This window comes from Pecten maximus, chromosome 15 (genome assembly GCF_902652985.1).
Source record: "Pecten maximus chromosome 15, xPecMax1.1, whole genome shotgun sequence".
Classification (NCBI taxonomy): Eukaryota; Metazoa; Mollusca; class Bivalvia; order Pectinida; family Pectinidae; genus Pecten; species Pecten maximus.
This window is the reverse complement of record NC_047029.1, coordinates 27955277-27980361: the sequence shown is the minus strand read 5'-3', so window position 1 is coordinate 27980361 and position 25085 is coordinate 27955277. Positions and strand designations below refer to the sequence as shown.

Sequence of the window (25085 nt, the reverse complement as noted above, 5' to 3'; positions counted from 1 at the left end):
CACTACTGGCATGAAAGGAGGTGACAGTATTTGTATATAAACTTACATGCCAAGGGATCCACCCCTATAGAGGCACACATTTCCTGGAACTGGACCCTGAATTCTGGATCTTTTTTTATATCTTCTTTGTGTTTTGCAGCAAAGTCTTCTAGGTTTTCTTTAAATTTCTCCATTTGTTTAGCCATCTGAGTGAAAAATACATATATTATATATTTCATTTGTTCATTCAAATGACTCTTATAAACAGATTTGGATAACATTTTTTTATTCTGATATATCATGAACGTTACACATTCAACAGATCTAGGGCTAAAGACAGGTACAGTTGAGTGTAAGCTAACCTTTACACCCTAGTGCACTCCTAGTGCACTACGTTTAAACTAGTAGTGCACTACATTTAAGCTACAGGTAAACTAGTAGTGCACTATGTCCAGTCAGGTGTGACCACAAATCCCCCAATACAGGTAATGGACAGTGCACTGCCACTGGACACCTGTGTTAGATACCTGTAGTTGTTACATATACAGACTTGTGTAAATTGACTGCCTTATATCTGTCATCCTGACTTTACCAGGTATATTTAAACGCTGATAAAATTTTATCTTATATTAACTCAAAATAAAATTGGCTGCGGTTCTTACATGATATATTGCACAAGAGGAATGAAAACTCTATCAATTGGATGTGTAGTGGGTTTTTTTTATCATTCTTTCTTCTTAAAAAGATTTCATTATATGGTAAAATTAAGGTTTATCTTTCTGATGTCAAAATGTTGATGCCTTTCATTTATTTTTTTAGATGTGATTAATATACATTTTATATTAATGATTAATTCTACCTAAGGCCTTGATGACTGTAGATTTTTTTTTCATGTACACTGTGTATGTACATATATTTTAATATTTATTATTTTATCAGACAAAAATATTTTTAAATTCTATGTATTGTTACTTCATTAATATCTGTTAATTCAACCATGAAATAATTTCATAGTACATAATCAAGAATCAAGAATCAAAAGTTCCATATATTCTCATTTATGTTCTGTAAGAGACATATAATGTATCTACACAACAAGTTATGTACATGTACCTGTATGTATATAATTGGTACTCTCAGGACATGCCTGTTGTCATGGCCACCTGGGCCCCAGGGCCCAAACCCAACCTCACTACCACCTTATGGACCTCTATAACACCTTACCTATATGTATGTATCAGATGAGGATCAGTCTTAAGGTGTGCCTGTTTTAACACCTGGCTATAGTTTTGTCAAGTCCCCAATTACCCCCCAGGGGTCCATTTATAGCATGCTGTGCCAGGCTCCTCTGCCTTACCTACCTGTAATTAGCATCTAACGCTACCCATAAATGATAATTATCTGCCTGTGGATGTTTTTTTCAAAAATTTTGGGGTTTTTTGCAAATCATCAAAAAATAATTAATTTTTATAAAAAAAATTCTACTCAATAAAGATATTCAATAAATATAGTGTGTATGCTGATTTTCTTTAATTACAAGAAGAGGTAAAATCCCCATCAGTTATACATTTTAAGGTAAAGAACAATTAATCATTTTCTTAATGCAATAGGGAAACACTTAAATGCTGATCAAAATATATCCTAAAATTTTGTTTTTAAACAATATTGCAAAAAACATGTAAGTGTGAACTGTAAAAAAAAACCTTAAGCTTAAGGTCCGCATGATCCACATGTGTATATAATATATTTGTTAGCAGGTCACTTTTTAGAAGAAAATTATGAAATTACAAATATAAGTGTCGCATAATTCAAGTACAGCTCCAGATACATGAACATGTATGTGTGTTATATAAGTTTAAAACTGTTGCCCCCCTCCCCAAGTTTGCCAGTATATGTATTTTATAACAAAAATGACATTAATTGTTCCCTCAGGCCATTATCTCATTCAGTGTTACCTGTAACTGATACATGTACCTGGAATCAGATCCAATATGTTAGATCTTCAAGATACCTGCACACAGGTACATGTACAGAAATTTCAACTATTTCAGTAAAGGAAGATGGAAGTTGTATTACAAGTAACATATACCTTTTATAAACTTAAAATTTTGAAATGTAGAACTGTTTCGATCACTTAATTACCAGTACATTCAAAGAATATCTTTCTTTACATATTAAATCAATATTTAATTAATTTCTTAATGTGTTCAGGTTTCTGACCTTAAGAATTGGATGTATACACATTGAGTGTACAACATATATTATGGGCTGAATTAGGTTTTAAGAGTGGATGTCAGCAAGCATCGAGCATTAGGTGGAAAGTGAAAAAAATAGATTTTAGAAAAAGTGACCTTAAATGTTAAATTATGTTATAATTGGTGGATATGAATAACAAAAATGGAATTTCAATCATGTCTGTGGTTCCGTATCCAAGCAATATGACTTCCTTAGTTACGGGCTCAAATAACACATCGACTACATCAAATTTTTAGGATTTAAAGTATCTCTGAATCCTAAATAACAGTGAGATTAAAGTATTTACAGCCACAATTTAATAATGGTGACCCCCTTAATCATTTGATTAAAAAAATATAATTGGCAATATTTACAAACTGTTGCTATGGTAACCTGAATACAGCAAGGAATTCTAACTGAAAAGATATCAAAATATGATAACGTTTGGTTGACCTTATTTGGAATCTACAACCATACATGGAGTATTGCATATGGTTTTCTGTTCATTAGATGTCTACAGGGTAAGTTTAAAAAATAAAATTGGCTGGCAACTTAGAGGCGCTTTTGGTATAATGATTCGAATTTTCCCATTTTTTTCATGATTTCTGACATTTTCCGCACATTTTTTCTCATAAAACAATGTATATATATATAAATTGAACTTTTTAACCACATTTTAATTCATCTCCTTAAAAAGAAGTAATGAATGGACATTTTCAATGATACAATTATTATGAAATTAAAAAAAAAAGGTTTATTTGCAGTTTGGTTGCCATGGCAACCACTTATTTAATTAGAGAAAATGCACTTACAGTTCTTTTTTGTAATAATTTTGAATCAAAGAAATGAACTCTTCTTTCACTGATTCAATGTTGAACACTTAAACATTTTTTACTTTGACACATTTTGATATGGTCACCAAAAATATTGAAGTTGTCAGATATTAACAAAAAATAGTAATACTTAGCATAGAAGAAAATGAAAGAACACAAAGCTGAAATCAAAAGTGTCATTATGAGAGTTGCTGTAGATTTTTGTTCCTAATTACTGTAACTTAACTAAATTGAGATGTAAGGTTGATTTCTTCTACAGACTTTATCATGTTGCCTACATTAGGCCTACTGGGGTATTAAAGACACAAGTCACCTTTGTGACAATTGTATAAGAGTTATCCCCCTTCTGAACAACTTCTCAGTGGATTTCTGGCCATGCATACTCTGTTTCTCCACCCTTTTCCCAGAAACAGTATAAGTATTGACAAAGTATACCTATATAGTATGGCTTTCAACTTCAAAATATCTTGTCCTTGCCTTTATGAGGTAATGAGGTATACAACACTTTATTTTTAGGTCACCTGAGACAAAGTCTCTAGTGACCTACATGTATTCTAATCGCCTTTTGCCCGTCCTTGTCCGTCTTCCAACAGTAAACAAGCTACATTTTCCACTTCTCCAAAACTGCCAAACCAAATTCAATGAAATTTGGCAGGAAACTTTCATGATCAAAGGTCCACCAAAATTGTGAATTATATATGGCTGATGGGTGGAGTCCAAAAGGGTTGAATAAACTAAAATATTGCAAAACTCTGGTGACCATTAAGGACCACAGACCTTGTATATGAAAAAAAAGCAATGTGAATGGATTTCAGGCATGATAGTTTTTATTGTAATGGCTGCATCCATGGTTGTGAAGTATTGGTTTTTGTTTAGAGATGGAAAAGACATTCATTATCCTGTAATTAGAGAAAAACCCAATATTACATGAATCATAAAGTGATTTTATCTCAGATATACCTCAAATGTGTCAAAAACTAAAGTATTGTTTAGTAATCAGTGGTCTTTGGACAGAAATTCACATTAATTTGGCATTTGACCTTAAAGTCAAGGTCAACATTATCATTCGGTGATAAAAGTACTAAAAAAAAAAAGTATATAGAAGCTTGAAAAAATAATAATCAGTGATTGTTAATTTGAATTGCTGTAGAAGTACTTTTGGTTGAATTTTGAACATTCAAAATTTATAAGTGTATGTAACAGTATAAAACAGAAAAGCATTCCTGCTGAGTACTTAGAAAATAATTCTAGACTCTACCTCTCAGTCCATATTTATGTATGATAGTATCCATTTACAGGTGAAATACCTCTGCAAATTGTATGTCTATCATGCTACATGTACACCTCTGGGTGTAAATACATTAAAAAATAAGCAATTAAAATATCTGTACACATCCTTTGCTCTGAGTGAATTTGGTTCCTGCAGTCAGTAAAACCCTCTTGGGTGTGAAAATTAATAGTTTGGATAAATATGTTTTATTACTTTGCAGTCAAATTCAACCATATTCAATATTTGTTCCATGTACCTCTTCTTAGACACCAATGATTAGAAGATGTCAGCCATTTCTGGCACATTTTTTTTATAATAACTCTTCGATTGCAGATAATCCTACTATTCAAATGAACATACATTGCATGTCAAAACAATTTTAATTCTGTTACTGGGATGAATATGTTAGATTTTGAAATAGCTATCCGAAAAAAGATGCGCAGGTTATTTTGGCATTAATTTGTGATTTTTTTTTTTAGGTTTTTTTATGTGGTTACCATGGTTTTCACAGGTCTAAAAAACAGAGATGAATAAGTTTACTAATTTTTAATAACTGTATTATAATTGAAAATATTGTACAGATTACAATTATGTATACTTTTGTATAGTTAATATTACAGGAATAACCGGTTGTTACATATATTTAAAAAAACATGTGCCTTATTTTTTAGAATTAGGAACTTTTACTGATTACTGCTGGGTAGCAATCTCCTCACAATTTCACTGTACTTCTAGTATACCATCGAAGGGAAATTCCATACAAACATTATTTTAACCGATTCCCATGTCTAAAAAGAAGTTCATATCTTTTCAATTACCATAACTGTCTAGAATGCTGTGAAGCTGTGGTATCCATCTTTCCATGTAAACAATGAACTTTTTGTACCTTTCATCAAAGAGTTCCAACAGGGGAGATAACTCGTCCCTCTCAATAGCTTAGATTTAATGGTATTAATACTAAATCCTCTTTTTTTACAATCTACAACCTCGATGAAGCTAATGATTATACATTATATTTTATGTACTTAATGTTGCATTATAATCAAAAGAAAAAATGGCTGGCAAATGATTAAGAAAAAAAATAGCAATACTTTTATCACATGGGTTTTTTAAAGACTTGTCGGTTTCCATGGCAACGGTGATCACTTTGATACTTGATACCTATTTCCTTGCATGATATTACATTTAGACCAACATATGTAAATTTGAAGCATTTTGGTAATTTTGACACTTTCCATATTTTGCCAAAATTGCTCGATGCTTGCTGACATCCACTCTTAATAAGCATAATGTCACATCAAAAAATGAAATTATGAATATGCTGCTTAATTTAATCTGAAATTAAACTACAGTATAAATTAAATGTATCAAATTGAAAATGTTCAAGTAACGATAATTGTTGTCAAATGTTTTATTATATACTTTCATGTGATTAAAACAAAATTACTGGAATTAAACATGTGACATTTATAACTGATCAATCAATACAACATATAAAGTACCAAAAGATAAATGAAACTTGGCTTGAACAATTTAACTTAGTTAAAGGTTTATAAAGTAAATTTGTCTTAATTTAGTTACAGTGTATAATTAACAAGAATAGAAAAGTTGAAATATAACATCTGCAAACTAAACTTCCAAAACCTTATTAATAACTCTTTGAATATAATTTATTTATGGGTTTTAAGGCCTTATGGCCTTTCAGCTGACGAGCATTGAATATAACTGCTAGATAGCCTTATATATATATACAGTACAGGTAAAAATCACAGGTAGCCTTGGGTACTGCCCATTATCTGTATGGAGGGTTTTGCTGTTCATCACCTCTTAGGGTGTAGTGCACTACTAGTTTACCTGTAGTTTAAATGTAGTGCACTACTAGTTTAAACATAGTGCACTACTAGTGCACTAGGTGTAAAGGTTAGCTTACACTCAACTGTAGGTCAACCTAATAGCTCAGGCAGTGGGAATTTTCCTTTAGCCTATAGTGGTACATGTAGGATGCTTGCCTTGGTAGTGAGAGGTCACTAAATTTCTTTTAAGTATGAGAGCAGGGTAAGATTTACTCCTTCCTATTACAGATTTACATACCTGTGATACTTGATCCTCTGCTATCTCTGACCCTTTGTCTTTGTAACGAGCCTGGAAATGTCAAATATTTCTTGATTTGGTTGTAATTATGATTACATACGTGTATATATATATATGTAAATCAAACAGAGACACATCTAATTGTATACACATGCTGATTGTAACATACAAACTGTACATATACATTGTATATTACCGGCTGTATATCATTATTATACAAGGTGATACGTACATACAAAAAAATGTATATGTACATTGTATATAAATGAAATGATGAGTATAGACAATGTAAAAATTATTTTTCACGTACACCGCCTTAGAAGGAACTGAATTTTGATTCATTACACTAAATAGGTCATCATATTGGCTTGTTTTTAGAAATAATAAAAATACTAACTTTTGTTACATGTATTCTATATAGTATAATATTATCAATTCACTGATAAATTGCAACTGTCAATGGACACGAGGTTTACATCACACTGGGACTTGGCTCAAGTCCTTAACCCTGCAGCCCTTGATACTTCTTTTAAATTTGAAAACTCATTACACTATAGGGAAGTGGGGTGTCAAGACCCTGTGACTTTGGATGATCCTGTCAGTGCAAAGATACATTGTATGATGTTTATTTACCGGTACATGCCACGGGTTTGATTTATAGTCGATCAACTGACGGATTAATCACATATACCTGAGCCAGATCCTTCTTCTTGATGGCCCCGATTCCATGTCCCCGTCTGTGCATGACTGTTATACAATAACAACAAGCGTATCTAATGCCAAATATCCTAGATATCAACAGACATTCATTATTTTCCACAAAAGATTTCTGACCGAGGGGAGACAACTCGTACATAAAATTCTACTTTCGTTTTCATGTTTTACGTACGTCCCTGAAAAAAACTATTAGTTTCCACAGAGACGTATATCTACATACAAGTCTCTGGTTTCCATAATTAAACTAAAAATTGAAACAAAGCCATAAATAAGCCACACGACCAAATGCAGCAGGTCATGACAAGTACTTGGCACAATTTGATGGGCGCCGTTTATTCACATTTTTATATCAAAAAGTAAGAATTCTATTTGATAACAAAAAATCATTTTAAATGGCTAGATAAATACTGTTCAGTATTTTTTAAAATCCGAATTTTGATACCAAGAATGCCAGACTATTTCTGATATATGAAAAAAACCATTTTGATATTAAGAAAATACGTGGTAACAATAAAGGGGTCGTTTTTTATACCTAATATAAAAAAATAGGCGGTAACAATTAAGGCACATATCGTTTTTTCGAATTCTTGATATCAACAAATAATTCATAAATCAATAATTTATTTCCTGATATAAATTATAGGTCATAACATTTTACTATCAACATATCGATTTTTCTAATTCTTGACATCAAAAAACCTTTTATATACAAAAAATGCTTCTGATTTTTTACATTAAAAAGTTATTTCCTGATAAAAAATGAATGTACTGTGTACGGTGAAAGGCGCCTTAATAATGCCACATTTATATCTTAAAATAGTAAAACGCCGCCTCATGCACACTTGTAGACATATGTTAAGTACACATAATACATAATAATACATGTTGACAATGGCTTGTCAATTTGTGCCAAATCCACGTGGCTTATATTGATAATAAAGGAAGCTCAACATCATATTTATTGTGAAATATTACTTTTAAGATCAGTTATCATATCATATAATATATAGTTTTAGTTGAATGAAGATGTTTTTGACGTATTATTTAAAAAGAAACTCTAGATTAACCGATATATACTGTATTCATAAGTATCGCTACATGGCTTGCATTTTGTATTGTTTAGCGTCCTATAAACAGCCATGGTCATATAAGGACGGTCTCCCATGTGAGCGAGATGCATGCGCATGGTTAGCATGTTTGTCTCCTTGTGCGGAAATGAATGCCAACATTATAGTGTTACCTCACTGAAGCATATACTGCCAAAGACACATAACCAGATACCTTATTATACTGACAACGAGCGCTACACGCATTATTTATCAAACCACCGACGTTATATAATTCCTTATATAAAATAAAACTATACAAATTAAAGATCGCACTTCATATGTTTTAAATTCCAGTTTTTACCGATATCTTGCTTTGTTAGTAACGTAAGCGGGGCTGCGAAAGCTCAGTCGGTTAGAGCGCCGGGCACGTAAGGGTTCAAAGTTCCTTTCCGATAGCGTTTTGCGATTCTCTGCAAACTCAGAAACGGGCCGTTCGATCTGTGCTGTCGTGGTTGTGTCCTTGGGCAAGACACTTTACCCTAACATTGCTTTGGATGGCATGCGACGGGCCTCTCGTGTGTAGTCACCAACTATTACACCGATACCCCGCCTCAAAATGACCTTGGCTGTTCACGGGGCGATAAACCCAGCAAACAAACAAACTCAAACTTTTATTGGATTGTAATTCTCGAAAACAATTTCCATTCTTTGATAAGAAAACGCAGTTTTAATGTTAGGGATGTATTCATTCTTAAAGTAAGACTTCATATCAAGTGAGAGAAACTGTTTTAATTGAATTTTGTTCTTAATTATAACAGTACACTTAGAATATATAACTTCTACGAGGTTAGATTTATTTCCATGATTATTCGTAATCACGCTCCATTTCTCAACAAAAAACAAAACAACAAAAAACAAAAACAAACAAAAAACAAACAAAAACAAACTAAATGCAATTAGATTTCTATATATCTATTTCAACTGGAAATGTTATCGTTACAATCTTAAGTTTGTATTCAAATGCTGATGTCACATTTATTTTACCTCAACGCCACGGTGAATAGGAAATAGCTACAGATCAAGGCGTCGCCTTCATAATATAACGCCATAATCTTTATAGCGCGGGAAATTGAAACGGCTCTAACGTCAGAAACAGTGTGACGTCATAATATGATAAACAAGCATTCGGCCATTTTTATAAAGTCTGCTTAGTATTTAGACGTTCCATCAAAAGTTCGACCTATGCTGATATAAGTGAGTATTATTAACACATTGCCGTCGATGCTACGAAACCCATTTGAAAAAAACTTATGTTGCATAGTCTACATGGCTTTAGATTTATCAAGATACTAGAAGTCATATTGCCAAAGAATAATTCAAGTAAGAAGTAACACTAAGATAAGATCATGTTGCCTTACGTATCCATTGGTATTAAGTGTCTTTGTATGTATAGGGCCGGGATAGCTCAGTCTGTCGGTTTTATGAGGCCGCGACAGCGCAGTTGGTTATCTTTATGGGGCCGCGACAGCGCGCAGTTGGTCGTCTTCATGGGGCCGCGATAGCCCAGTCTGTCGTCTTCATGGGGCCGCGATAGCTCAGTCTGTCGTCTTCATGGGGCCGCGATAGCTCAGTCTGTCGTTTTTACGGGGCCGCGATAGCTCAGTCTGTCGTCTTCATGGGGCCGCGATAGCTCAGTCTGTCGTTTTTACGGGGCCGCGATAGCTCAGTCTGTCGTTTTTACGGGGCCGCGACAGCGCGCAGTTGGTCGTCTTCATGGGGCCGCGATAGCTCGGTCTGTCGTTTTTACGGGGCCGCGATAGCACAGCCGGTTGTCTTTATATGGGGTCGCGATATATCGCAGTACGTTGTCCTTATATGGGGTCGCCATAGCGCAGTACGTTGAGCATTGGTTAAACTATATATACTTTTAATGTGGTGAAGTTCAGGGGTGACATCATCCCTACTCAGGGTGGTTGGCCTTCTAGCCAGTAAGTCTTTCTCATGAAAGCCGAGACTAGTGTCTTTGGCCAAGACACTATCCCAACTGATCGCGATTATCTGCGGCCTCCAGTATTTTGTTCCATGAGGTAGCCACCAACTACTACAAGGATACTCCGTCTCAAAATCACACCAGATGTTAAAACCAGCAAGCAAGAAAACTAACAAATAAACTTTTTCTGCATCTACCGTAAACATTGAATCATTTGTTGTCGCTTTAATATTGATAAGTTACATTCGAGATCACAGGGGTTTGGTACGAACTTCAAACCCACAGTCCACGTATCTTTGGACCGTGGGCTGGGAATTCGTGCCAAGTCCCTGTGTTTGAGGTGTAAATGTGGTGGTCATCTTTAAACAATCCAAAGTACAGCAGTTTGAAATGAATTATGAAATATAATAAGGTAGATTTAACAAACACTAACAGTCGCATTTCTGTAAATAAAAAATGGCTTTTAATTTTCAGAATGGACTTATACCAATAAATAAACACGATGAACCTCTGACCTGTGTGGATACCGACTTAAAAGGACGAGTACCATGTGGCGGTTTTGGATATTTTTGTGTATACTGTTTTTGTTATCAATTATGTGTTCTTACAGAGCTCCGATATACTTCCTTCAATTTTGTGGACAAGAATTTTACCAAGGTTTACAACATGAGGTAGGCATACTTACTTTACGATAGGTGTTTATGTTAGTATCGACCTCAACGACAACGGAATAATCAATTGTTCATTTTGAAAAAAAAGTGACAATGTTTCACGTATGCGTTTGCTATCAATTTGACAATAAAATGTTGTATCAATGCTAATCTATTATTTCGGTTACAATGCGCAAGGTTTTTGATCCTCAGATTTTCCATTCACCATTTCATATTCCTCACGGAGCAAATCTTATTCATTTTAGGCGAGTATCTGGAGTCGAGTTTGGGTGATTATCCTGGTGGAATTAACGCTACACTGTGCTTCGTATTTCTTTGGCGAATGTAAGTATTTTTTTACAACACTGTAGGTAAAGAGTTAGTAGTCTACACTGCAATAGATGATGGAATGATGCTTTCTCAATGAGCACCTTTATACATGATGTCGTACTTGGGCTTTGTCTAGCTTGTATTAGTCGTTGAATTTTTGTACCAATCCATTAATTGTGATGAAATATCATTCTACAATTACCTAACTTAAACCTGTCGCTTACATGTAAGTTTTTGGTGGTGGACGTCTCGAGACTAAGTCCAAGCCAGTGGTGAAAGCGAACGCGGTCACACAGACAACTGGACAGTGGCTGAAGAAGTTCCGACGACAGGACCGCATTCACAGTGAAGTGTCGCGTATTGTCCGACAGGAGGTACGGAGAACGAGAAAACATCGCCTTACTCTGATCAAAAAGTATAAATTTAAATGTAAGTATCATAGTCGACCGCGTTGTTTAAACATGATGTATTATATAGACTGAAAAGGAATTATCCGGACACAACGGTCGGTTTAACCAAACGCGTATTTAAAAAAATCGGATTCATTGACCACATTGTACCAATTTAACTGGCAGGCTCAAACGTAAATATCATCGTTCGCGTCCCACAATAGGACGAGTCTAAAGTAAATCTTCAACCACGTCCTCACAATAGAACGAGACAAAAAGACGATATCTTCGAGCAAGTCTTCGCAATAGGACGGGCCAAAACGTACATCTGTAGATATCTTCGACCACGTTTTATTTCATTTCAACAAATTTTATTATAACAATGGACAACAGGCAAGTCCTTATAAGTCTTAGATAATAAGGCCTCTCCATATGCATGTCATCATAATAGTACGGACTCAAAAGTGATTATCAGCGGCCGTATCATCAAAATTGGTTGTTTTAAAAGTATGATTATATCGTCGAACGCGTCTTTCACAATAAGATGGTCTAAAAAGTGAATATCTTCGACGACGTCTTCATAGGACAGTCTCGGAAGTACATGTATTGTGTACCATCGACAGTGTTATAAAAATAGGACGAACAGTGACGAACTTCAAAATATCGTCGACCACGTCTTTTAATAGGACGAGCTTCACAAAATAAATCGTCGATCATATCTTTCATTGCTAGGACGGGCCAAAATGCAAATCTCTTCAACCGCGTTTTCTCAGGATGGGCTCAAAATAAAATATCATTGACCGCGCCCTCATTACACAGAAGATATCTGTTTGACGTGTTCTTAAGTAAAAAAAACATCGACTGCGTTGTAACAAGAAAACGAGCTCAAAAATTGATATCATCGACTTTCACACAGGACGACTGGGTCTCCATAATAAAGCGAGTGAAAAATTAGATATCGACCGCGTCTGCATGATAAGCTAAAAATTACACCATCGGCCGCGTCTTCAAAATAAGACGCCCAAAGTATACATTGTAGCACATGTGTCGCTGCGCTGTTGCGTCTATTATCAACGGTTTTTTTTTTTTTTTTTTTTTTGTTGAAAATAGTGTGTTTTCTCAAATATATTACTGTGGTAATAATTCTTAACAAATACATTTGTATTTCATTATGTATGCTAGAAAACGTCACAGTATTTGGATTGGAAAAGCTTTTTAAATTCCCTTAAATCTTTAAAGTACAATGATTTTTTATGTTATTCTTAAGCGTCAAACATAAAAAAGGAGAAGGAGTCCAAGACCAAACTGATGGCGAGTGTCAACAAAAAAGTGATGTCCCTGGCCCTGGAAATTGACGGACTAATTAACCGGATTCAAGAGAAGCGCTTTATCCTGGACAGACAGCGGGATGACAACAAGCGCGTGCTCCAACGCTACGAACAACTGTACCAAGATATCCAGAATCGATACATGTACGAGTGACAGAACTTGTTTCTCACATTTCTGTGTTATTTATCTTTTTAGCGGGAATGGAGGCGGGGTGGCATATTGGGAATTGGTATGCTTTCACAATGAATTGGAAACTGTTCATTTGACAACGTTGAATATTTGTCTCAAAATATTTTTGTAAACGTATTTATATTTTGTTTGATATGCGTTTTATTTACACATTTATTATTGAACATTTTATACAATGTACATTTTATATTTTTTTGGTGTAATATAATAACAAATAGTCTCTGCAATAAATAATTGCCAATTTGGAAAACAAAATAGACTGAAATTTATTTCATGCGGTGCATTTTGCAAAAACATGGTTTCTTTATCAGCACATATATAATTGTAAATAATAAACATCGAACACTGTATGCGAAAATAAAGAGAAACAATTACCTAAAATTGGAATTTTTTCTTTTCTTTTTACTTCGGCGTTGTGTTGTAAATATTCTTTTTTTTTCATTTCTCGGTATAAAATCACCGTTCATTTTGAGTGGTTTGGAGATTGTACGAAAACTTGCTTGAAAGCAGCCACGAAAAGCATAAAGTGATCATCCTACTTTTTGAGAATGTAATTACGTAACCCGGATTTGACCTAGATTTGGAGGGGCCGCGGTGGCCGGGAGGTTAAGGTGTCCCGACACTTTATCACTAACCCTCCACCTCTGGGTTGCGAGTTCGAAACCTACGTGGGGCAGTTGCCAGGTACTGACCGTAGGCCGGTGGTTTTTCTCCGGGTACTCCGGCTTTCGTCCACCTCAAAAACTTGGCATGTTCTTAAATGACCCTGGCTTGTAATAGGACGTTAAACAAAACAAACCAAACCTATATTTTTATGTGGGGAGTCGTCTATGAAGCAGAAGACGCTTACTTTTCCGGAACACATGATCTTATTCTCCTTGTACTTGTTCAGGGGGTCTTCATGTAGGTCTTTTTTGTTCGTATTTTGCCCCCTTTTTGTCGATTTTTATTTTAGAATTTTAATTCAGAATCACGATTTCGTTATATTGTCAGCATTTTCTGTTGTTTTTGAGCAATGTATTCAAGAACCGAAAGAAGCATTGGAGAATTTTTAATTACAATGTTTGTTTCTAATTATTGGATTTCCTCCCGCCAAGATCCATTAGCATCTACCAGTCTTCTAACCCTCCAAGGATCACTAGGTTGTTGTTCTTGATGTTCCCGATGGTGTCTGTGCCTTTCTGTGAAATCGGATGAATGCTAGTCCGTTCTGTGCTCCGCCCCCTTTCTTACTTTTCCTTCTCAAGTAGGTGAGCTAGTTGTCCTAACACCTGGTCATGTCTCCACGTGTATCGGCCTTGTGCCAATGTCACCTCACTGGAGGAGAGGATATGCTCCAGGCTTCCAGGATTTCCACAATGATGACATGTAGGATCTTCCACCAATCTCCAGATCTCATGTCATCTTCCTCTCTTCCGTGTCCAATCTAGTCAAAGCGCCTTGACACCCCATCTCTACTACTTTCACCTTCCTTGTGTGCTCTGTCCCGTTGCCTGCACGTGTTTTCTCCTCGCTGTTGCATTAGCAGCCTTCCATCTCTGCGTCTGTCCTCTGCCTGATCCCCACCTTCCAATACACACTGTCCCCACAATGTCCTTGCGCCCGAGTCTGCTTTCTGCCTCTGCGACTGTCTCGCCGGCTGACCACTTTCTTCAGGTCTTAACCTCCACTCTTTCTTGCCTGATTTTCTCATCCCTGGAATCTTTCAACGTCATAATCAGCCTTGCCTTCCCTGTCTTGAACTCTTCCACCACGGATGGGAATGGGATCACTCTACAACCGTCAGAGTAATCTGGTACAACATCAGAGATGAGGAAAGTCGCGGCAATAAACCATGTTGGAATATACATGCCTTGAACTTCCCTGGAAGACCAGTCTTGTTGATGTTCCTCGATCTTTCGCAAACCTGCTGCTCCAGCTTTTTACTGTTGTTGGTGTCCTTCAATCTGCCATCAAACCATTTTCCCAGGCACTTTATTTGGTTTCCAACGATAGATGGAATCTCTTCTCCCTGGATAAGAAGAAGGAATCGTCTTGTCACACGGCCCTTTTCAGGATGAGTGAGACATCTGGATACGCTGGTTTAAACTTTATTCTAGTCCAGGATCCTCCAGTGCTGTCACTATCCACCTACATGTATGTAACTTGGGCACGAGTTGTTGCCATGTTCGTTAGATCATCCATAAATCCTCTGCTTGGCGGCTGCCTGATGTTTGTTCTGGATATCAGACCCTTCATCTCCCTTTTCCCAGCTTCAATGATCATGTTCATTGCTAACACGAAAAGCACGACAGAAATTGAGCATCCGGTCACATTTCCCTTCTCCAGCTTCTGCCATGAGGTCACATAATCCTTACCGGCGAATCACAGATGTATTCCTTCAAAGTAGCTTTGTATGATGCCTTCCACCTTCTCTGGGATATGGTCCTGGTCAGCACCTTTCCTTCAAACTGTGTTGGACCGTTCCGTTCACCAGATCTAACCACACCACTGTCAGAACCCCATGGTTGACCCTCGCCTTCCTTATCAGCTGACTTATCACACTTGAGCTCTACACACCCAATTTAAGGACAAAATCTTAGTTTAGGAATTTTCCTTAATTTCTGTAATGGTCTCATGTGGATCATTTCCAGTTAAGGAATATTGATGAAACTTGCCCTAGGTGTACTCTGACCTCAGAACAAGTCAGGTTTTGGTTGACCAATGATGGCAGGCGAAGTGAATTACAACCTGGCCTGATGTAAATTAAGGTTTTGCACCCGTTATTGTCATTAATCTACAGATTATATGATTTTGGTATACTTTAATACACATATGACAAGGGTCCAGAGGAAATAATTGAATTTCTATTCAACATTTAGTTTGATGACAAGATCTTTCAACAGTCTATAAACATGATATTTGACATACCAAATGGAACAAACTGTGTATCCCTCTTGGCTGACCTGCTTTTGTTCTCATATCCTGACATATTTGGGAAATACACATATACATACCTATTTCCTTGTACAACATGAAGTCACACACGCCTTTGATGCTGTTAATACGCTTAATGGTTCCGTTGTCATTACCCTAGTTCTTGTTTTGAGAACGTGAGTTATGCCGGCTTTGACATAGATTTGGCGAATAGGTCGATGAAACAGAAGAAATTACCCTTCCGGAATATTTGGTGTTATTAGCCTTGTATTTTTTAAACACTACATAGAAAAATATGTCTTTGTTAGTATTTTGCCCACATTTGTCGATTATCATTGCAATTTCGTTTTAATGTCGATTTTCTCTTTTTTCTATGATTTAAAAAAATATCCACTGGAGTTATTCAAGGTTCTCCAATTTGGAAGTTACCATTTTAGCTCACCTGGTCCATCTTTCATAAACTTCTTTTCCTTTAAATCGCTACTGGTCATAAAGAACTGAATGAATTTTGGCCAAATTTAGCCAGAAACGTCCTTAGGGAAAGAGGAGTTTAAATGATGACTGGCCCCTCTGGGACCGAAGGGCCTAGTTTGGGAAATCAAGGTAAGACCCTTAAAAGGCTATTTGGCATGCTTTACATAAAAGACAAAATGGATTTTGACCGAGTGTTGTCTGAAGCATCCTTTTGGAAGAGGAACCAATTTTATATAAACTGGGGATCTGGCCCCTATGACCTCAATGGTAGTCCAATACGGAAAATTCCTTTTCTTCTGTAGTAATGAAAGGATTTGGTCTATATTTGGTCTGAAAGTATCCTTGGATGAAGGGGAACCAATTTTGTATACATGGTGAGTCTGACCCAAATGGGTCCAATTGAGGAAATATAGCAAATTCTTTAAAATCCTTCCTCTGTAGGAATGAAAGGAGTATGTCCATATTTAGTTTGGAGCATTCTTGAATGAAAGGAAACCATTTTTGTATAAAAAGGTTCATTTGGCTCCTAGGGGCAGACTCCTTCTTCTATAGAAATGTAGTGTTTTTCCATAATTACTGCAATATCCAGGCAAGTGATTATGGCCCTCTGAGCCTCTTGCTTATGATTAAAAAATAATTGACCATTAAGCAAATCAAAATTTGATCTTCATAACATTATCGTTGTACAACTACATACCAAACAATTGCAGTTCTTTATCTGAATCAGTTATTAAGTGAATGAGTGGAAATGATGTCAGAAATACCAGGCCAACTTTAAAAATATCTCGGTTTGCTGTAACCCGACCAGGGGTTTTACATATGGGTAGGTAGGTAGTGCTGAACTTTTTTAATGCAGTTCTGAAAACAGATTTTCAACCTTCAATACAAAAACAAACCAGAATATAAACTGTTTGGAAATCATTATTTATTCTGTGATCTTACACAAAAGAAACACACACCAAGCTTATTTGGGTTTGCGAGACGTATTTTCAAACTTACAAAGCAACTTCCGGACATAGATATCCAAAACGGTCAATTCATTAAAAAACAAAGTTTTGTTTTTCACAATAAAATTTTCTGAGTAGGGCTATTTTTTCTGGGTCGTAAAAAAATGGCTGGGCAATCAAAACATTTATGAAATAGCATGCAAAGTTCTGTCAAATATATAAACTTGACAGTTTAAGCCAATTTCTGTTTATCATGGCCAAAACATGTCTGAACAGAACTTACGTTACATGCTGTCATTAATGTTTTCTCAATCCTTTATCTTAAAGTTAAAAACAAGAAAAAGAACAAATATATTTTTCTCATCCTTTAATGTTCATTGTATTGTGCTTTATTTGACAATATAATCTTTGTAGTCATACAAGAATGCCCAGTATTGTCAGGATGAAGTTGTATATGAGGAATTTAAGACGATATTACATTCTTTACCTACATTTTATGCCCATCTGTTGATTGTGTAAAACCCCGAAGAAATATCATGTGTTTTATCTTTTGATAGTTGTATGAGTTGAAATGGATAAATCATCCCTGTAAGGTACCGACACTATTGTACACAATAGCAAAGAAAGGCAACTAGTACAGGTTTATAAGATAAATACATTCCACAAAGGGAACTTACTCCTACAGCACTGAGCTTATTCTGGATGTTTATTTTATCTGATATACATTCTATAATAAAATATTTGTTTTCTACTTCGACTGTGACAATTCAGTCAATAGAATATCAGACTAGTGTAACCTCAGGTGAAGATCTTAGGCGTGTGGTTCGATTCCTACCCAGGTCATTAGTTAACATTTCTCAGGAATCTGAAATGGGGACCACCATGTGTGTGGTGGTTGTGTCCTTTACTCCAGTTGTTCTGGAGGTCCAGCTATCAGCCCAACCTCTTGACCCCCACCTTCCTCATATGCTGTTAGGAGTTGAGGAAGCCACTAGCTACTACAAGGGGACAGAGCCTCAAATTGGTCATGGCAGTTGAGAAGAAAGAAATAAAGTACCAAAAGGGGAATGAGGAAGGATACTGATTCTAAAATATTGTATACAATGTAATTGCAGACAGATTTTGTATGGATAGCTAACAGGAACAGATAAGGATTGAAACCGTTGATACATCAATTGCATATTCTATTGTATGATAATATTTACAATATTTTCTCATGAGGCAAGCAAAAGTAGAACAAGAAACCCATGGGCCTTAACAATCACCTGAGATTTGAAATATTTCAGTTCAATTTAATTGACCCTTTTTAGCCCCGCCCATCAGCCCCTGGGGGTCAGTCAGGTCCAACATGTACATGCCATCATCCCATGCTGATAATGTTAACCAAGTTAGAATGAATTCCAATAGAAATCAAACAAATTATAGTCAAAAATGTGATTTCCCTATATAAACTATAGTAAAATTTACCCCCTCCCAAGGGGCAAACGTGAGACCCCAGGGTCATGAAATTCACAATTTTGGTAAAGCACTATAAGACCCTTCCATCTATGAAGAGTTTTTGATTACACCTTATCTGAGAGTAGAGAAGAAGATTTTTGAAGTTTTAGTCAATTTGACCCATTTTAGCCCGCCCCTCAGGCCCCTGGGGGGTGGGGACCATATAATTCACAATTTTGGTTGACCTTTATCCAAATTTCATTGAATTTGGTTTAGGGGTTTTGGAGAAGAAGTCGAAAATGTAAATTGTTTACGGACGCACGACGACGGACAAAGGGTGATTAGAATAGCTAGGTCACTTGAGACTTTGTCTCAGGTGACCTAAAAACTGAAATGAAATTATGTAAAATGTATGAAGGATAAGAAATATATTTTAATATACATGTAGTATTTAATCATTTTTCTAGAAGTAAGCACCAGTAGAAGTACTGAAATAAACTTAAGATTCGCATGTTTAACTGACAAATAAGGTAAGTCACTTTATAATGCATAAATTGACTGTAATAATATCATACTGTATAACACAAGTTCACTGGTCCAAGGACTTCGTACATTGACACGTACAATTACAAGTTTTTGATTTACTGGACCAAGGACTCAATTATAACTCACAAATGATGAAAAACATATTTTGTTTTGTCTCCAGACCTGGGCTCGCACAATAAACTGGAAGAAAATTTACTGGGCCATGGACAAACTAAGTGTTTCTCATGAAACTGATATCACAGACCATTCTATTCATTTGTGACTGTGGCCTTGTACGAGACACTTTACCCAAATTTCCCAGGATAGCATGCAACAACCCTCCTGTATGATGTTCAGGGAGGTAGCCACCAGCTGCAACAAGGACATATAAAATCACTCTGGCTGTTCACGGGACAATAAATCCAGCAAACAAATAAACAATACATTGTATTATATCTAAAGAATTGAACTGCCTTGATATGATCTTAATAGTCATTTAAAATGACTCTCTGCAGGCTAACATATTGCATACAATTGTAATCTGATATATTAAATATAAGAATTGAACGGCTTTCAGTTGGCATTCATAGTCAATATGAATGCCAACTGGACAGAGGCAAATTCCATGAAGCGTGCTAGAACACATTTCAAAGCTGATATTTACATTCCCTATAACCTATCATATACATATATATAGAGATTCTAATTTAAGTAAAAACTTATAGTATCCATTACTGAATGTGTAAATGAAATGAAAGAAATTGCCATGTAAATGTTAATATGATACCAGAGTCACATACAATTGTGATGACATCTGTATTAATTAATATGCATACAACGTCAGTTTGGGATATCACATCCTATATTTAGCATGGAATGCATGTAAAACTAATTGACTATCATCACAAAATTAATGTCAAAATTAAATATTGTTAAAATATAATATATACACATGTTAACATAAAAAGCTGAATCATTTCATCATTTTCCCCAACCGACTGTTGACCTCTGTAATCCGTATGTTAGCTTTGTCCACAGAAGTTGTCAGCGTGTCTAGTTTCTCATTCTGGACATCGGTCTCCTGCTGGACGGCTATAGCCAGTGTCCGTAGGTCAGTTAGGGTGTTCTGTAGTTCCTGAACCTCTGCATCATTTACCACTTGGTGTGAACACTGGAGTTGCTCCCCTTGGATGTCATGATCTGCCTGACTTTTACCGAAGGTGTGTAATGACGGTATGGATGAAGTGGTTAACTTTCCTGTCAACAACACACCTAAAAACAATCCAATAAAATTCACTTTTTTTTTATTATCTAACATTTTCTTTCTTCGTTGATTTGACCTATCCTCGTTATCATTGTACAATACAAAAAGATTTTTGTGGGAGCCCATTAAATTTAGAAATGATGTCTGTCCGTATCCAGGTTGTGGTTTATGATACAGCACTGGATTAAAGCCACAGACTGTACATGAATCAGATTAGAGAATCATATGTAATGTATAGCCTACAGAACAATACATAACCATATCTAACATATGGTGCCTGGTAACTAGCAGATTTCTAATGATGAAACGATCTTCACAAATGACTATTAAACAGTTCTTTTTTATATTCTTTCTGTGAACAGCTATTATCTGTTTCTATTTTTATGTGTCTCCTTAAATGTTCACCCTAAATTAAAATTGAGTTTACCAGTATAAGCCCTAAACATTAACTTTTATATTGAATATCAATAACAATGCATTGAAAAACTAACCTAGTAAACTGCACTGCCACTTTGACAAAGCACAATACTTTAAAACATCATACTGGTTTTATGTCATTTATTTGGTTTTCACCGCATGCATTCTTGGTCATTTCAAATTTGAAAAGTTTACATGAATGTTTTGGCTAAAATGTATATTTATTCTGTAATGACACTATTGAGTCAACACATGCAATTTGACCCCAAGTGTTTATTGCAGGACAATGAATTAGCATTTGCAAGAAATTTTACTAAAATATCAATAAACAGACTTATCACCAGACTTTGGCTTATCATCACAAACATTGGCTAATTACCACAAACATGGGCTTATTACTGCAAGCACTAGCTTTATTATTGTTGCAAACATGGGCTTATTGCTGCATACATGGGCTTATTACTGCAAACATGGGCTTTAACTTATTATCACAAAAATAGGCTTGTTACCAAAAACATGGGCTTTTTACGGCAAAAATTGGCTTATTACACATATATGGGCTTCATATTACCAGATGTTGGCTTATTACCAGACCTTTACTTATTACTGCAAAAATAGGCTAATTACCACACACATGTGTTTATTATGGCAAACCTGGACTTACTACCACAAACCTGGACTTACTACCACAAACCTGGACTTAATACCAGACATTTTCTTATTGCTGGATATAAATCATAAAACAGTACAATTCTGTATGTATACATTTTTCTGTAGCAACAACATCAAAAGACAAACTTGTGTATTTAGTGGAAATCATGATTACCTTTCTCATGTCTAAACTGTTTAGGATCCATCTTTGTTTTGGTGTGACCAAAATTGTCAGGTTCATGTCTCACAAATCCACTCGTTACGTATTCCACTTTCCTTCTCAATTTTTTCTCTAAAAATTCCACAAATCCTAGCAATGATGTACACACTACTCCATAACTCAAATCTGGTTTTCCAATCAGAAATCGTGTTACAACAATTTCGCAGGGTGATAATACTCTTATACGTGAAACATCACTCCACTTAAAATGATGAACCAGTTTCTGCTTATCACTCAAAATGAATAATCCTTCAAGAGCGATACGTAACAACCCTAGTTTCTGTGTTGACATTTTATCCATCTCCAGTTTTGTATAAAGAATTTCGTACTGAGATATTTCTGGAATGTCTCTTTCATTTACAATGATGGGGTCAATTTTTTGGTACACTTTCGGAATATTCCACTTTCCTAACCAGACTTCCATGCCCAAGGTAAGATTTTCAGCAATGTCAAGGTCATTGTGAATATCAGCCATTGCAGTAGCAGTCGAGTCAATTTGTTCTCCTTGCGATGACAACATGTTCGCAGATGCACAGAGCGTCTGATGAGAATCATATGCAACTTTCAGCAACTTTTGCCCCATTTCTGTTCCTTTTGATACTTGACCTGTGTTTTTTAAATTTTCTGTATCAGAAAATATTACATTTGACCTAAGAAAGTACTTTATCACACAGAACATATCCTCTCTATTCGGCAGTGATGAAAACCAGTGTTTTTGACCATTTTTTGTGACTATCACTATTGCACCAAATATAATTCCAGTTGTTGTTTTCTTTACCTCGCCGAAGTCACCATACTGGCAACTCATGTTGAATGGGGAGTTTTTGTCTTGGAAAGCTATTCCCTCCACAGTAATATATAACATACCGGTCAACCATTTTCTTGTTTGTTCTTGATAAAACTGGACTTCCCATTCCCTTACATGCAACTGTCCAAAATCTGTCATCTTATTTTGCTTGCTTGTATCATCTGAATAAAGACACAAGATTTCAATAACAGTACACGTGTAAGTTGATGACTCAGTATGCAATTAAAAACCTTATTCATATTCCAAGGTATAATATTTCTTAAACTCAACATCTAATGAAAATTGTATTGGAAAAAAAATTAAATTTGCAACAGATCAGAGAGAGATCTTTGTGCCCACCATTAGATGATTTTTCTTGATTCAATGTAAGACTTATCTTTTCTCTACTTTAATGATTTGATAACAAGGAGAACTTAAATTTGAAATTTAAGAGAGATCTAAGAAGTACTTTCTGTGAATTAGAAATTGCAATTCTAAACTTCAACTGTCAGCCATTTTATGTTCTGGATCAGACTTAAAAAAGGGCACAGCTAGGGACATCTTCACTAGCAAAGGTTTCTGATTACGTTACACTCCACAAACCCTTGGCAGATATAATCATCTTTAAACCGTCGCACCCTGGAATCGCGCCCTGGAATCCCAGGGCATCCAATCAAATCGCATTTTACTTCAGGCTTAGTTTTGCAGTAAACAAAAATTGCAGGGCCCAGTACAGAGCTACCTTGACGACTATGTTGTGGCATTTTACCTAAATACAGAGACGTACAATCTTTGGGGAAACATTCAGAGTGATCTTTGGGGAAACATTCAGAGTGTTTGATCAGTTGATAGAAGGAATTTATCACATATTTATCAAAATGACACAAAGCTCCATGTGTGTTTGTAAGCATCACCAATGAAAGACATCGGTAGCACTCGTTTTGATGGTAAAACATTTCATGCGAAAAGGTTGGTAATTTTTAATCTCCACTAGAGGGCCAGAATTGACAACTATACATGTATCTGCAAAGGGTTCTTAGAGTGTAACATAATCAGAAATCTTGGCTAGCAAAGCTAGCTAGGGACTGAAAAAACCTAACTATGAAGTTAGAGAAATATCTGTCCAGTACTAATTCTTAAGAAATAGTGGTAACAAGGATTGTTTATGGACAAAGGGCATTCTAAATAGCTCATTATCTGATCTTGGTGCACTATAAATAATGAGACGAAAAAATGATTTCATGTATAGCATTAAGTCTTCAAATTTTTCAACCCGTAGATTTGTGTAGAATCAATAGATATATATATATGTGATATAGAGCTATATACATATATATATATATATGGCTAATGAATACCTTTGTAAGGAACACAGTCTTTTTGTATTTATTTTGTTTTGTTTAACATCCTATTAACTGCTATGGTAATCTAAGAAGGCCTTCCTTGTGTACGAGATGCATGCGTGTACTACACTATTGGGTACTCTGGTATACTAGGTATGTTTTGGCCGGAAGACAGAACCAAACACCTTCCCCAAAAGGATGAACACCCAACTAAAGTCCAAAAAAGACAGTAAGTAGATTAAGAGAATTGTAAGATCATAAATTTGTTTATTATATGTCTAATAGTTTTGGCTGCTTTGGACGGGCGAAAATTAATAAATACATGTACTGAAGAAAGTCTTTTTTTTTGTTTGAAGTCAAATATTAATGGGAAAGAAATCAGCAGATATTTTCTATTCGTCATAGTGTTGGAAAAGTCAATAAATAAATCATGTTTATGTCAAGATAAAGAAAGATTTTTTTAGAAACATTTATATTGTTATGCCTATCATCAGGCTTCATCCTATAAGTTGAGACATCTGTCTCTGAAGTGTAGACCTCTAAAGACTGTTACAAAGGAAGATAAATCATATATAATTCATTCAGCAGAACCCAGTATTTTGATCTCGTCACTTTCATTACATAATCATACTTTGATTGTTACCTTGACATTAATCTCCTGACTGTTTTTTGTCCTATCCTTGAAATGAATATCAACATTTGATTAATTTAAAACAGAAGTATGGTAAACTAGACACTTGCACGTAAACAATCACAAAATATTCTACTTCATCTGGCCCGTCGGAAACACTTCTAAAACTAGAAAGGCGAACATTCGGACATCACTTTGTAATATTCACAAACCTTTGATTTAACACACACTACTAAATAAAGACCATTGCAGTCTTGTAAAAAAAAAGTTATATACGTAATGATATTTACCAATATTCTCCGCACTTAATTTCCTACTTTCGATTTAATTAGTATATTTTCTTCGAGAGAGTAGCTTCCCTTGCCGGAAACTCATGAGAGTACGTCACTCATTGGCCAATCGATTTTCATAAAAGCAAATTC

The 25085-nt window shown here is 35.5% G+C and overlaps 3 protein-coding genes across 5 annotated transcripts in view; 1 reads left to right on the top strand and 2 right to left on the bottom strand.

Moving 5' to 3' along the window:
• Positions 1-7232, bottom strand: part of LOC117343912 (vacuolar-sorting protein SNF8-like) — a 29911-nt gene extending 22679 nt beyond the window's left edge. Inside the window, exons 1-3 of the mRNA XM_033906469.1 lie at positions 7100-7232; positions 6409-6459; positions 47-185 (exon numbers count right to left, since the gene is read on the bottom strand). Coding sequence (XP_033762360.1) covers positions 47-185; positions 6409-6459; positions 7100-7153 — 244 coding nt within the window. The 5' untranslated portion in view covers positions 7154-7232. The remainder of the gene's footprint in view (positions 1-46; positions 186-6408; positions 6460-7099) is intronic.
• A 2114-nt stretch (positions 7233-9346) lies between these two features.
• Positions 9347-13432, top strand: LOC117343468. The gene is made up of 5 exons (XM_033905827.1): positions 9347-9428; positions 10639-10835; positions 11081-11159; positions 11376-11573; positions 12801-13432. Exons 2-5 carry the CDS (start codon positions 10713-10715, stop codon positions 13013-13015), a joined length of 615 nt encoding a protein of 204 aa, XP_033761718.1. The 5' UTR covers positions 9347-9428; positions 10639-10712; the 3' UTR covers positions 13016-13432.
• A 5936-nt stretch (positions 13433-19368) lies between these two features.
• LOC117343466 (synaptosomal-associated protein 47-like) lies at positions 19369-25050 on the bottom strand. 3 transcript variants are annotated; one of them, XM_033905824.1, is made up of 3 exons: positions 24954-25050; positions 21858-22871; positions 19369-20622 (listed from the first exon to the last, which is right to left on the bottom strand). In XM_033905824.1, the coding sequence occupies exons 2-3, from the start codon at positions 22846-22848 to the stop codon at positions 20324-20326; spliced, it is 1290 nt and encodes a 429-aa protein (XP_033761715.1). In that variant the 5' UTR covers positions 22849-22871; positions 24954-25050; the 3' UTR covers positions 19369-20323. The 3 variants fall into 3 exon arrangements, with proteins under 3 accessions (XP_033761715.1, XP_033761716.1, XP_033761717.1); XM_033905825.1 differs by having other exon boundaries at positions 24940-25000; XM_033905826.1 differs by lacking the exon at positions 24954-25050 and adding an exon at positions 24676-24912.
• Positions 25051-25085: the final 35 nt, after the last annotated feature.

Bases quoted from the DNA above. Each gene is read 5' to 3' on its own strand.
- LOC117343468 (XM_033905827.1), top strand. From the start codon at position 10,713: ATGTGGCGGTTTTGGATATTTTTGTGTATACTGTTTTTGTTATCAATT. The intron at 10,836-11,080 runs GTAGGCATACTT...TATTCATTTTAG, and splicing joins ACCAAGGTTTACAACATGAG to GCGAGTATCTGGAGTCGAGT. The intron at 11,574-12,800 runs GTAAGTATCATA...GTTATTCTTAAG, and splicing joins CAAAAAGTATAAATTTAAAT to CGTCAAACATAAAAAAGGAG.
- LOC117343466 (XM_033905824.1), bottom strand. From the start codon at position 22,848: ATGACAGATTTTGGACAGTTGCATGTAAGGGAATGGGAAGTCCAGTTT. The intron at 20,623-21,857 runs GTAATCATGATT...GATTGTTTTTAG, and splicing joins ACAGTTTAGACATGAGAAAG to GTGTGTTGTTGACAGGAAAG.